Here is a 13,209-nt window from a genome sequence, read left to right as displayed (position 1 = left end):
CTCCTGAGATTCCCAAACCCCTTGTGCCGTCAGAGACCCCCACACAGCTCCCCAACCTGTAAGACTTGCATCTGTTGAGATTATAGTCCAGGTCGTAAAAACAAAAGAAGCCCCCTGAACTAAACGATGGTGATCTGTCCACCATGTCAGAGAATGTCGGACAATCGGTTTTAAAGATATTAATTGAGATATCTTTGTGTATCTCAGAGCTGAAGAGGTCGCATGTGAAAACGAGCAAAGGGGATCGCGTCCGATGCAGCAGTCATAAGACCTAGAATTTCCATGCATAAGGCTACCGAAGGGAATGATTGTGACTGAAGGTTTCGACAAGCTAAAATCAATTTTAGACGTCTCTTGTCTGTCAAAGACAGAGTCATGGACACTGAATCTATCTGGAAACCTAAAAAGGTTACCCTTGTCTGAGGAATCAATGAACTTTTTAGTGAATTGATCCGCCAACCATGATCTTTAAGAAACAACACAAGTCGATTCGTATGAGATTCTGCTAAATGTGAAGACTGAGCAAGTACCAAGATATCGTCCAAATAAGGAAATACCACAATACCCTGTTCTCTGATTACAGACAGAAGGGCACCGAGAACCTTTGTAAAAATTCTTGGAGCTGTAGCTAGGCCAAACGGCAGAGCCACAAACTGGTAATGCTTGTCCAGGAAAGAGAATCTCAGGAACTGATAGTGAGCTGGATGAATCGGAATATGCAGATATGCATCCTGTAAATCTATTGTAGACATATAATGCCCTTGCTGAACAAAAGGCAAGATAGTCCTTACAGTTACCATTTTGAATGTTGGTATCCTTACATAACGATTCAATATTTTTAGATCCAGAACTGGTCTGAAGGAATTCTCCTTCTTGGGTACAATGAAGAGATTCGAATAAAACCCCAGCCCCTGTTCCAAAACTGGAACTGGCATAATTACTCCAGCCAACTCTAGATCTGAAACACATTTCAGAAATGCTTGAGCTTTCACTGGGTTTACTGGGACACGGGAAAGAAAAAATCTCTTTGCAGGAGGTCTTATCTTTAAACCAATTCTGTACCCTTCTGAAACAATGTTCTGAATCCAAAGATTGTGAACAGAATTGATCCAAATTTCTTTGAAAAAAACGTAATCTGCCCCCTACCAGCTGAGCTGGAATGAGGGCCGCACCTTCATGTGGACTTAGAAGCTGGCTTTGCTTTTCTAGAAGGCTTGGATTTATTCCAGACTGGAGATGGTTTCCAAACTGAAACTGCTCCTGAGGATGAAGGATCAGGCTTTTGTTCTTTGTTGAAACGAAAGGAACGAAAACGATTATTAGCCCTGTTTTTACCCTTAGATTTATTTATCCTGTGGTAAAAAAGTTCCTTTCCCACCAGTAACAGTTGAGATAATAGAATCCAACTGAGAACCAAATAATTTATTACCCTGGAAAGAAAGGGAAAGTAGAGTCGATTTAGAAGACATATCAGCATTCCAAGTTTTAAGCCATAAAGCTCTTCTAGCTAAAATAGCTAGAGACATAAACCTGACATCAACTCTGATAATATCAAAAATGGCATCACAGATAAAATTATTAGCATGTTGAAGAAGAATAATAATATTATGAGAATCATGATCTGTTACTTGTTGCGCTAAAGTTTCCAACCAAAAAGTTGAAGCTGCAGCAACATCAGCCAATGATATAGCAGGTCTAAGAAGATTACCTGAACACAGATAAGCTTTTCTTAGAAAGGATTCAATTTTCCTATCTAAAGGATCCTTAAAGGAAGTACCATCTGCCGTAGGAATAGTAGTACGTTTAGCAAGGGTAGAAATAGCCCCATCAACTTTAGGGATTTTGTCCCAAAACTCTAATCTGTCGGACGGTACAGGATATAATTGCTTAAAACGTTTAGAAGGAGTAAATGAATTACCCAAATTATTCCATTCTCTGGAAATTACTTCAGAAATAGCACCAGGAACAGGAAAAACTTCTGGAATAACCACAGGAGATTTAAAGACCTTGTCTAAACGTTTAGATTTAGTATCAAGAGGACCAAAATCCTCAATTTCTAATGCAATTAGGACTTCTTTAAGTAAAGAACGGATAAATTCCATTTTAAATAAATATGACGATTTATCAGCATCAACCTCTGAGACAGAATCCTCTGTATCAGAAGAATCATTAGAATCAGAATGATGATGTTCATTTAAAAATTCATCTGTATAAAGAGAAGTTTTAAAAGACTTTTTATGTTTACCAGAAGGAGGAATAACAGACATAGCCTTCTTAATGGATTCAGAAACAAAATCTCTTATGTTATCAGGAACACTCTGAACATTAGATGTTGATGGAACTGCAACAGGTAATGGTACTTTACTAAAGGAAATATTTTCTGCATTAACAAGTTTGTCATGACATTTAATACAAACAACAGCTGGAGGAACAACTACCAAAAGTTTACAGCAGATACACTTAGCTTTGGTAGTTCCAGCACCAGGCAGCAATTTTCCAGTAGTATCTTCTGACTCAGTTGCAACGTGGGACATCTTGCAATATGTAATAGAAAAAACAACATATAAAGCAAAATTGATCAAATTCCTTAAATGACAGTTTCAGGAATGGGAAAAAATGCCAGTGAACAAGCTTCTAGCAACCAGAAGCAATAAATAATGAGACTTAAATAAAGTGGAGACAAAATTGACGCCCACATTATTTGGCGCCTAAATGCTATTAGCGCCAAAAATGACGCCACATCCGGAACGCCGAAATTTTTGGCGCGAAAAACGTCAAAAATGACGCAACCTCCGGCGACACGTATGATGCCGGAAATAGAAAAAAAATTTCGCGCCAAGAAAGTCCGCGCCAAGAATGACGCAATAAAATGAAGCATTTTCAGCCCCCGCGAGCCTAACAGCCCACAGGGAAGTCAAATTTTAAGGTAAGATAAAAATGATATATTCAAATGCATTATCCCAAATATGAAACTGACTGTCTGAAATAAGGAAATGTTGAACATCCTGAGTCAAGGCAAATAAATGTTTGAATACATATATTTAGAACTTTATAAAAAAGTGCCCAACCATAGCTTTAGAGTGTCACAGAAAATAAGACTTACTTACCCCAGGACACTCATCTACATGTTGTAGAAAGCCAAACCAGTACTGAAACGAAAATCAGCAGAGGTAATGGTATATATATAAGAGTATATCGTCAATCTGAAAAGGGAGGTAAGAGATGAATCTCTACGACCGATAACAGAGAACCTATGAAATAGACCCCGTAGAAGGAGATCATTGAATTCAAATAGGCAATACTCTCCTCACCTCCCTCTGACATTCACTGCACGCTGAGAGGAAAACCGGGCTCCAACCTGCTGCGGAGCGCATATCAACGTAGAATCTAGCACAAACTTACTTCACCACCTCCATAGGAGGCAAAGTTTGTAAAACTGATTTGTGGGTGTGGTGAGGGGTGTATTTATAGGCATTTTGAGGTTTGGGAAACTTTGCCCCTCCTGGTAGGAATGTATATCCCATACGTCACTAGCTCATGGACTCTTGCTAATTACATGAAAGAAATAAATTTATTTATGATGATTTGCAAAAAGAGTTTCTTTTCAACAATATGAAACTGCAAACCATGATTGGTATTTATGAAAGCCCATCAAAAAACACATATGTAAAAAACCAATTATTATGGAAAAGTTTTATATAAAGTTAAGGGATAAAAATTCACTTGAAAAAACAAACAAATCCCCAGAGGACAAATTTGTAAAAAATACACATGATTTCATAATTAACATGTGATCGGATTCACCAATTATTGTTAACTTCTTTTCAAAAATATTTTTTTCAAAAACAACACACATACTGTGTATTTTATGTTGAATATGAAATAATTGTTATATGAAAATATCCCTGAACCATTAAATTTATTATATAGAAATATGTACAGATATACACTCATTCACAGAAATGTATGGATCTTAAAGTGACTACTCCACAAAATAGCTCATGTCCCATTCACGATTCAAACCCAGGGGGGTGATGGTTCTCAATTTGTAAATCCAATATAATTCTTGTTTTGACAACAATTTACACCTATCACCCCCTCTGGGTGGGAACATGATACGATCGTTTCCTTGCATATCTAAGCGACAATGAATTTAATCTTGGTTTTGTGGGAGACACTTTTGGAATTAGTGCTAATTTTCTTGACCTTACTTTAAAGGGTGATCCTGACCTAGGAATGGTTATAAGTGAAACATTCCGCAAGGCAACAGCAGGGAATACCATTCTCCACGCGAAATCTTGTCATCCTCCCCACTTGGTGCGTTCAATCCCAAGAGGACAGTTCCTGCGATTACGCAGGAACACCAATTCTGATGTCTTATTTGATGAACAAGCTAATGCTTTGATTGAGCGACTCAAGTGGAGAGGTTATGACGAATCACTGTTGAATCAAAGTTACAATGAGGTGAGATCAAAATCGCAACATGAGTTAGTACAGGGATCTACCAGACCAAGTCTTGTGACACAAGAAACTGTGGTCTTTTCAACCGAATACTCGAGCCAATTTAATCAGGTCTGTTCAATTTTGAAGAAAAATCTTCGCCTACTTGAGGAGGATGAGACCTTAAGGTCACAGATTGGCAAATGCAAATTCGTGTTGAAAAGACCACCAACTTTGTCTTCCAAGTTATCCCCTAGTTTGGTTTGTTCTGATAAAACTGACAAAAGTGATTGGATTAAAAAGAAAGGCACCTATAGGTATGGACATGGCCCCTGTGTCACTTGTAGTCACATTAGCATAGGTAATGGCTTTAAGAGCACGAAAACGGGAGAAGAATTTACACATAAATTCTATGCCAACTGCAGAACTACTTTTGCGGTTTACCTTCTGGAATGCAAATACCGTCACCTACAGTATACAGGTCAAACGACTAGGGAACTGAGGTCCAGAATTAGGGAGCACATAAGGGATACCAGGGAATATGTAAGAGAGTCTGCGGTAGCCAGGCACTTTAATCTTATACATATGACCAACATATTCAGTATGAAAGTTCAAGTCATTGATCGTATCATGTTCCCACCCAGAGGGGGTGATAGGTAGCAGCCTGGTATTGTTTGTCTGTAACGGCATTAGGGTTCTACGATACTCACCACACGGGATATGGGGTCCCCAGGGGCGGATGGCACGGCGGACTCGAAGTTCTCTGTTTCGGGAAAAAAGAGCACTCTAAAGCGGCATGCAGAATATAACTGATGGACATGGATTACCCGGGCCATTTCATACTCTTCGCAAGAAGTAGAATCTGAATCAGAGACATCCGTCTCCAAAAAGTTAGAATCCTCCATAACTAGGATAGAATTATGGATATGAAAAGAAAAGAATAAACGGCACCTTACACCTCTAATGGCTGGGGCACTCACCACCTCCTAGGACCCAGATTACTAGTGAAACAGACTCTCTCCGTCGCCATGTGGTCAGAAATACGGAAATGGAGACTAGAAACGTGACCACGTCTGGTCACAAGGTACACCGTGCAGGCCAAAGAAAAACATGCTAAGCCATAAGAGCTGCGCAGCCTGACAAAAAAGGCCATTATGTTCCGATATAGCCACGAGCCCAAATATCACCACACATTAGCAGACAGAATCACATAACAAACATGATTAAAGTCCCCACTGTTCAATAACCCCCCTCAGGAGATATTAACCCTCGATTCTATAAGATAAAGGAGTCCCACTGAGACCCTGACTTCTTTGGTCACATTATATTTCACAAATCTAAGAAAAATGAAACGATCTTACCGGAATCTACGCTGAGGAACAGGAACACGGCCATTCAAGTGTGACAGATAGTAGCCTTGCTTCTGACATGGACTTGAGTGAATAAAGCAGGCAGCGAAACTCGTCAAAGCGGATTGCTAAGGAGCTGTCAATATGACTCGGGATCGTTTCGCAGAAAGAGTCTCCCTGCATCTCCGGACTCTCACTTTCATCCATGCTCTCACTGAGAGGCTGACAGGACTACTTAAAACTCCCGTCCCATTCTGAAGAGTACTACCCTCCATAAAAGACTATCTTGAATCATCCGACACTTCTCTGCCAACCTCCTGTGACGAAAGGCATAGAATGACTGGGGGATAAGGGAAGTGTGGGAGGTATTTAAGCCTTTGGCTGGGGTGTTTTTGCCTCCTCCTGGTGGCCAGGTTCTGAATTCCCAAAAGTAATGAATGCAGCTGTGGACTCTCCCCGTTTAAGAAGAAAAAAAAAACTTCATCTTAAATCCCAGTTAGGAGATCATATTCACTACAGTTATACCACAAATTATACATAAACGTTAACGCTTGCTATACATAAGATTGTAAATATCTTTTATATACCTTAAGCCAGGGATGTTCCAGAGCTTCTTTGGTCGTCAATCTTTGAGATGGATCAACTACCAGCATTTTCTTAACAAGGTCTAAACCTGAAGAGAAAATAATTAAAAGAAAACCAAATCAATCTAATTTCTTCACCAGCAATGACCAGCCCAGGGACTGCATGCAACACAGTCTGTTCTGTTTATATGCTAGATAATTAAGATTAATACATAACAATACATGTCTTAACATTCATGGTAGAAGCATATTTGGGACAGCTTGGAAATGGTAATGGGAAACATGTATTAAGGATTCATCTTTTTAAAATGACTGCTTTTGTTGTCTATTTCTAAATGAGATTTACAGATTTTAATTATTATGTATACTTAAAGGAATATTAAACACAATTTTTTTATTTCATGATTCAGATAGAGCATGCAATTTTAAAGGGACACTGAACCCAATTTTTTTCTTTCGTGATCCAGATAGAGCATGCAATTTTAAGCAAAAGAAGGCATCTAAGCTAAGGAGCCAGCCATTTTTTGGTTCAGTACCTGGACAGCACTTTTTTTCTGGTGGGCAAATTTATTCACCAATCAGCAAGAACAACCCAGGTTGTTCACCAAAAATGGGCCAGCATCTAAACCTACATTCTTGCTTTTTAAATAAAGATACCAAGAGAATTAAGAAAATTTGATAATAGTAGTACATTAGAAAGTTGCTTAAAATTGCATACTCTATCTGAATCACGAAAGAAAAAAAATTGGGTTCAGTGTCACTACAAAAAAAAGTGTGAAACAACATAGCTATCAAAATGGCTGCGCTATTCTGTGAATTGATGATCAGTTTCACTTAGTCGACTTGTTTTTTTTTTTGTCTAAAAAGATAGATAATACCTTTATTACCTATTTTCTAGCTTTGCATAACCAACATTGTTATATTAATATACTTTATAACCTTTAAGATTGCCTGTTTCTAAGCCCCTACAGACCGGCACTTATCTCAGTGCTTTTTTAGTTTTTTTATTGTCTTGCACTATAGCCAGACAGTTCTCCCTCATTTTTTTATATATAGCACTGAGATAAGGGAAGGTCTGCAGGGGCTTAGATACAGGTAATCGTATAGGTGCAAAATGGTACTTTGACATCTTTCACAATGACACTTTTTTCATAGAAATACAAGTTACCCTGGATATTTCACATGCAATACCCTATTTATCTTAGCTGAATCTGCATTAAAGTATTTAAAATAAAAAACAGAAAGTAATGGCCTTGCTACAGGACTGAAACTGTACATTACTGTATGTTAAAACAAATAGAGAGCCCCAGATTTACATTACCAGAAGAAAAAAAATAATAATAATCTGTCCTAGCAGAAGAACCAAATTCAAAGAGCCAAGATCTTTTAGTTTAGGCACACACTCAACAACCCCTGTTGACATGCTAGATATAAATATATATCAGCAACATCAAAACAATTGGAGGAAAATCTGCATTGACAAGGAATAACCATTGCATTAAATTGGCAAATCCGTGTGGAGCAAAGCATGCTAAACTTGCCGACTTTACCCAATTCCAGAAATTACCAAAAAAAGAGTTAATGCTTACGTGATAAATCAATTTATTTCTTGATGGTGAGAGTTCATGAGAAATCATGTGGGAGTTGCACTCCAGTCCACTAGGGAAAACACCTCTACATACTAGAGATTTAATACCTCCCACTCTTCCTGAATCCTTTAGTCATATATATATATATGGCCTAGTAGCTGTAGGAAAAGAGAAAGGCAGGGAAGACAGCATAAAAAATGAAGTACAAAACAAATACTACCAACTGTGTAAAGAAACGGTGGGGCTTGTGGACTCTTACCGACATGAAAGAAATGAATTTATCAAGTAATTTTTGTTTTCTCTCTTAAGATGGTGAGTTTCCACAAGCCATCACATGTGGGATCCTATACCCAAACAAGGAAGTCCACGAGACCACCATGAAGTAAGGCAGGACAACAGTTAAGGCAGGTATTTTACTAGTCAGACACTGCAGCCCACTGAACTTTCGGTAGAATGTGGTAAAAGCATGCAATGAAGACCATTGCTATGGGAACCTCTTTACGGAAGGCCCAAGAAAGGGCAACTGCTCTAGTGTAATAAGCAGTAATGCATTCAAAGGGAATCTTTCCCATAACTAGGTAAACCTTACATATCAAGGCCTTAAACCAATCGGCTAAGGCAACTGCAGTAGTTTTATAACCCTTGCAAAATTGATGAACACATGGATGAACAAAGTATTTGAAAACTGAAATTCCTTAGAATTCTTAGAAGATGGATATAAAGGGGCAAATATAATCACTTGATTAATAATATCCATAGATACTACTTTAGAAAGTAAAGAATAGCTGGTTTTAAAACAGCCTTATCCTAAAAAATTAGGAAAGGTGGATTGCAAGAGTAAACTGAAAGCTCAGAAACCTTCCTTGTTGAAGCAATGGCCAAGAGAAAAAGAACCTTCCAGGATGAAAGCTGAATGTCTAAGCCATGCATGGGTTCAAAAAGAGGGGCTTCAATGACCGTCAAATCCAGATCGTCCTGTAGGAACTTAAGAACCCTAGGAATTCAAAAGCAATTCTAACAGTAAACTTTATATGAACACTAGGAAAAAAAGAAGTTTTCCATACCTTTTTAAATATGCCTGGTCGCATCAGATAAACCTCTTTGGGAGAGCACTAGGCATTTAATCAACATGCCGTCAATTTTTTTTTTGAGATCCTGATGAAAAAATGCCATTGAGAAAGAAAGTCATTTGTAAGAGGAAGCCACCAAGGTGGGCACAAGGACAAATTAGTAAAATCTGCATACCATGTCTTGCAAGGCAATGCCGGAGCAATCAGAATGACTGATGCTCTTTCTTGCTTGATTCTGGCTATCTGGATAACAACCTAAATGGAGAAAATATTGTATTCAGCTTGAACGACTATGGAACCACTAGAACATCTATTAGATCATCCTGAAGATCCCAAGACCTGGAATAATGTTAGGGCAGCTCAAGCAAGAAACCACAAGATCTTTCTCTAGTAAGCACCAGTGTCTAACAATCCAGTCGATTACCTCCGTTGTTCGCCTGGATGAAGTTACTGGCGAATCAGAAAACCCACCTCCCAATTGTTCACTCCCAGGTTGTAAATGTCTAAGTTAATACAATGGTGATGTTCTACCCATGTGAGAATGTTCGTCACTAGGGAATTGCGCATTCCATCTTGGTGATTGATATATGCCACTTCTGAGACAAGATCTTCTGAGACAGATCCTGGTAGTCTGTACTGTTTGTATATATCACTGTGTTATAGTGGTATTTTTGGAAGCGTCACTGCACAGAGAAATAGATACGCTTCTGCCCAAATTATATATACTGCATATATGTAATACCTTGATGTAGTAACATGTTTAGCAACTATGTAATGAATTCTGTAATTTTTATCCTTGTATAGATCCGGTTAAGAATATATTGATCATCCAGCATAGGGGTAAGCCGAAAAAGGGCCTATCAGAATAGACTATTGATTACTTAAAGGAGGAGGTACTCTGACTAAACCATCTATGACTACGGTACATCCGAAAAGCGTCAGTAGTGACGAGTACCTTACCTCATTTTCATTACCTATGCCTGTAGGTGCACCTACAGCCGTTTTTATAGTGTGCTGTTAATTTTGTCTTTATTATCTTCAATAAACACGTCTTTTATCTGGAAGAGCCGGTCTGGGTCTTTTCTTGTTTAGGACTTCTGAGACATTGTCTTACTGGAATCGAACAAAGGATTCCTGGCTGAATTTGGGCCAAGTCTGAAGAGCTCTAAAGTTTGAGAAGAGTTCCAGAATATTTACAGGTAACCTCGCCTCAGAGGAGACCAAACTACTTCCACTCTTTAAGATGCTCAGACTGCACTACAACATGTCAAGCTGGTGTCTGAGGTGATCACTACCCAGAGATAAGAGGTCCCCTGAGTAAAAGGCTTAGAGCATATCATGAGAATTATGAGAGAGCTTCAGATATACCCTGGGAACTCTCTTGTCCCTCCCACTTTCTGAAGCTGTCAGATTTATTTTACAATAGAGCAAATAAAACTGCAATGTAATTTGTAAAAGATGCACAGTAATATACAAAGTATGATTCGAATTTGTTAAAGTAACATAGAAACTTTCAAAACCAGTAAAATCACTGCTTTATCTAAATCTTATGCATTAAAATACAACAGAGAAAAGGAAAGCAATAATACTGAAAGGACCCTGAAATGTAAAGTAAAATAAAATACAAAGCCAGAAGGGTAACAAAACTCTCATGCCATGTAGTCCTATATTGCACTGGGCTTGTCTCTCTTTCACATACAGAAATGCAGAGAACATTCCTTAGAGAACTACTGCAAAATGTGCCTGTCTGTAATCTTGTGAGAGATCTTGCAGTGCTGGAGCAATATTTTAAATCATGTCATCTGAATTGAGAGCTTTATGGGAGGCATCTCTCAGGGACTTCCAGGCCCTTGCCCTCTTTCTTATAGCATTCATTGAGTTCAGCCTCAGTGAAGTCTGCACTATAATTTTTCACCAAGGAGGAGACACTTTTATCATCAGGTCCTTAGAGAGGACGCAGATTAAATATGTCAAATGGAACTGCATCTAAAGCAGCAACCATTAAGCCCACAACTTCCATGCATTGAGCAATGGAAGGAACAATATTGAGTTGGAGTTGACCACAGGCCTGATTAAATCTGCCTTGGTCTCATAATTATTGATTATGCACCTTAGAAAGGATATCTGGTGTTCTGAATCACAAAGTCAGGTCCCAGCCACTCACCAATTATTTGTGCATGTGCAAATTTGGATGGAGTTACTGTAAAATCTCCCAAAGTATCTAAATGATGTAGCAAAAGAAATAAGAGCAAAAGAATAGGAGCAGGGAAAAAAGATGTGGGAAAAAATAAACCAACACCAAAAACACATGGTGAGGTCTCGTGAACACTCACAACCATGAAAGAAATTAATTTATCAGTTAACCCCTTAATGACAACTGACGTACCAGGTACGTCATGCATTAACTTACAGTTAATGACAATAGACGTACCTGGTACGTCAGTTGTCTAAGAGAGTGCTGGAAGCGATCGCAATCGCTTCCAGCAGCTCTCAGGGTATTGCAGTGATGCCTCCATATGGAGGCATCCTGCAATACCCTTTCAGAAGACTCCGATGCAGAGAGAGCCACTCTGTGGCCCTCTCTGCACCGGTAGCGATGGTGCCGGTTCGTTGGTGGGTGGGAGCGCAACAGGGAGGCGGGTGGGCGGCCCATCGCTACCCGGCATCCGGCTCCTGTAAGTGCAATGTGCACGCCGGGTGCCGGGAGCGTGCGGGTGCGCGCATGCGCGTGCGCGTGCGATTAGCTACCCACACTGACACCAATGAGGAGGGAAGAGGGGGGAAAAAATAAATATATGAGGATCTGGGAGGGGGAGGGGGTTGGGGTATTGTGGGGGGCTGCTACACTACAGAAAAATTTAAACTGGCAATAAAAGATAAAAAAAAACACTTTTTTGGGGGGCAAATTGGGTACTGGCAGACAGCTGCCAGTACCCAAGATGGCGGCAATTAGGTAGGGGAGAGGGTTAGAGAGCTGGGGGGGGGGATCATGGAGGTTGGGGCTAAGGCAGGAGTCCATCACAGCTAAAACATTTTATTTTTTTTTATTAAAAAAAAGAAAAACTCCTTTTATTTAGTACTGGCAGACTTTCTGCCAGTACTTAAGATGGCGGGGACAATTGTGGGGTGGGGGAGGGAAGAGAACTGTTTGGGAGGGATCAGGGGGTGGGATGTGTCAGGTGGGAGTCTGATCTCTACCCTAAAGCTAAAATTAACCCTGCAAGCTCCCTACAAGCTACCTAATTTAACCCCTTAACTGCTGGGCATAATTTACGTGTGGTGCGCAGCAGCATTTAGCGGCCTTCTACTTACCAAAAAGCAACCCCAAAGCCATATAAGTCTGCTATTTCTGAACAAAGGGGATCCCAAAGAAGCATTTACAACCATTTGTGCCTTAATTGCAGAAGCTGTTTGTAAATAATTTCAGTGGGAAACCTAAAGTTTGTGACAAAATTTGTGAAAAAGTGAACTTTTTTTTTTATTTGATGACATTTGGCGGTGAAATGGTGGCATGAAATATACCAAAATGGGCCTAGATCAATACTTTGGGTTGTCTTCTAAAAAAAAATATATACATGTCAAGGGATATTCAGGTATTCCTGACAGATATCAGGGTTCCAATGTAACTAGCGCTAATTTTGAAAAAAAGTTGTTTGGAAATAGCAAAGTGCTACTTGTATTTATGGCCCTATAACTTGCAAAAAAAGTAAAGAACATGTAAACATTGGGTATTTCTAAACTCAGGACAAAATTTAGAAACTATTTAGCATAGGTGTTTTTTGGTGATTGTAGATGTGTAACAGATTTTGGGGGTCAAAGTTAGAAAAAGTGTGTTTTTTTCAATTTTTTCCTCATATTTTATATTTTTTTTATAGGAAATTATAAGATATGATGAAAATAATGGTATCCTTAGAAAGTCCATTTAATGGCGAGAAAAACGGTATATAATATGTGTGGGTACAGTAAATGAGTAAGAGGGAAATTACAGCTAAACACAAACACTGCAGAAATGTAAAAATAGCCATTGTCATTAAGGGTAAGAAAATTGAAAAATGGTCCGGTCATTAAGGGGTTAAAGGGACACTGAACCCAATTTTTTTTCTTTCGTGATTCAGATAGAGCATGCAGTTTGAAGCAACTTTCTAATTTACTCCTATTATCAATTTTTCTTCGTTCT

General features: G+C 39.0%; 1 protein-coding gene across 1 annotated transcript in view; it reads right to left on the bottom strand.

The window, feature by feature from the left end:
- CHEK2 (checkpoint kinase 2) overlaps nucleotides 1–13,209 on the bottom strand; it is a 531,010-nt gene that overhangs the window by 164,513 nt on the left and 353,288 nt on the right. The window contains exon 14 of the mRNA XM_053702076.1: nucleotides 6,377–6,462. Within this exon, the coding sequence (XP_053558051.1) occupies nucleotides 6,377–6,462 (86 nt within the window). The remainder of the gene's footprint in view (nucleotides 1–6,376; nucleotides 6,463–13,209) is intronic.

The sequence above is a fragment of the Bombina bombina genome, chromosome 2, assembly GCF_027579735.1.
Source record: "Bombina bombina isolate aBomBom1 chromosome 2, aBomBom1.pri, whole genome shotgun sequence".
Taxonomy (NCBI): Eukaryota; Metazoa; Chordata; class Amphibia; order Anura; family Bombinatoridae; genus Bombina; species Bombina bombina.
This window is presented reverse-complemented; position numbering and strand designations above follow the sequence as displayed.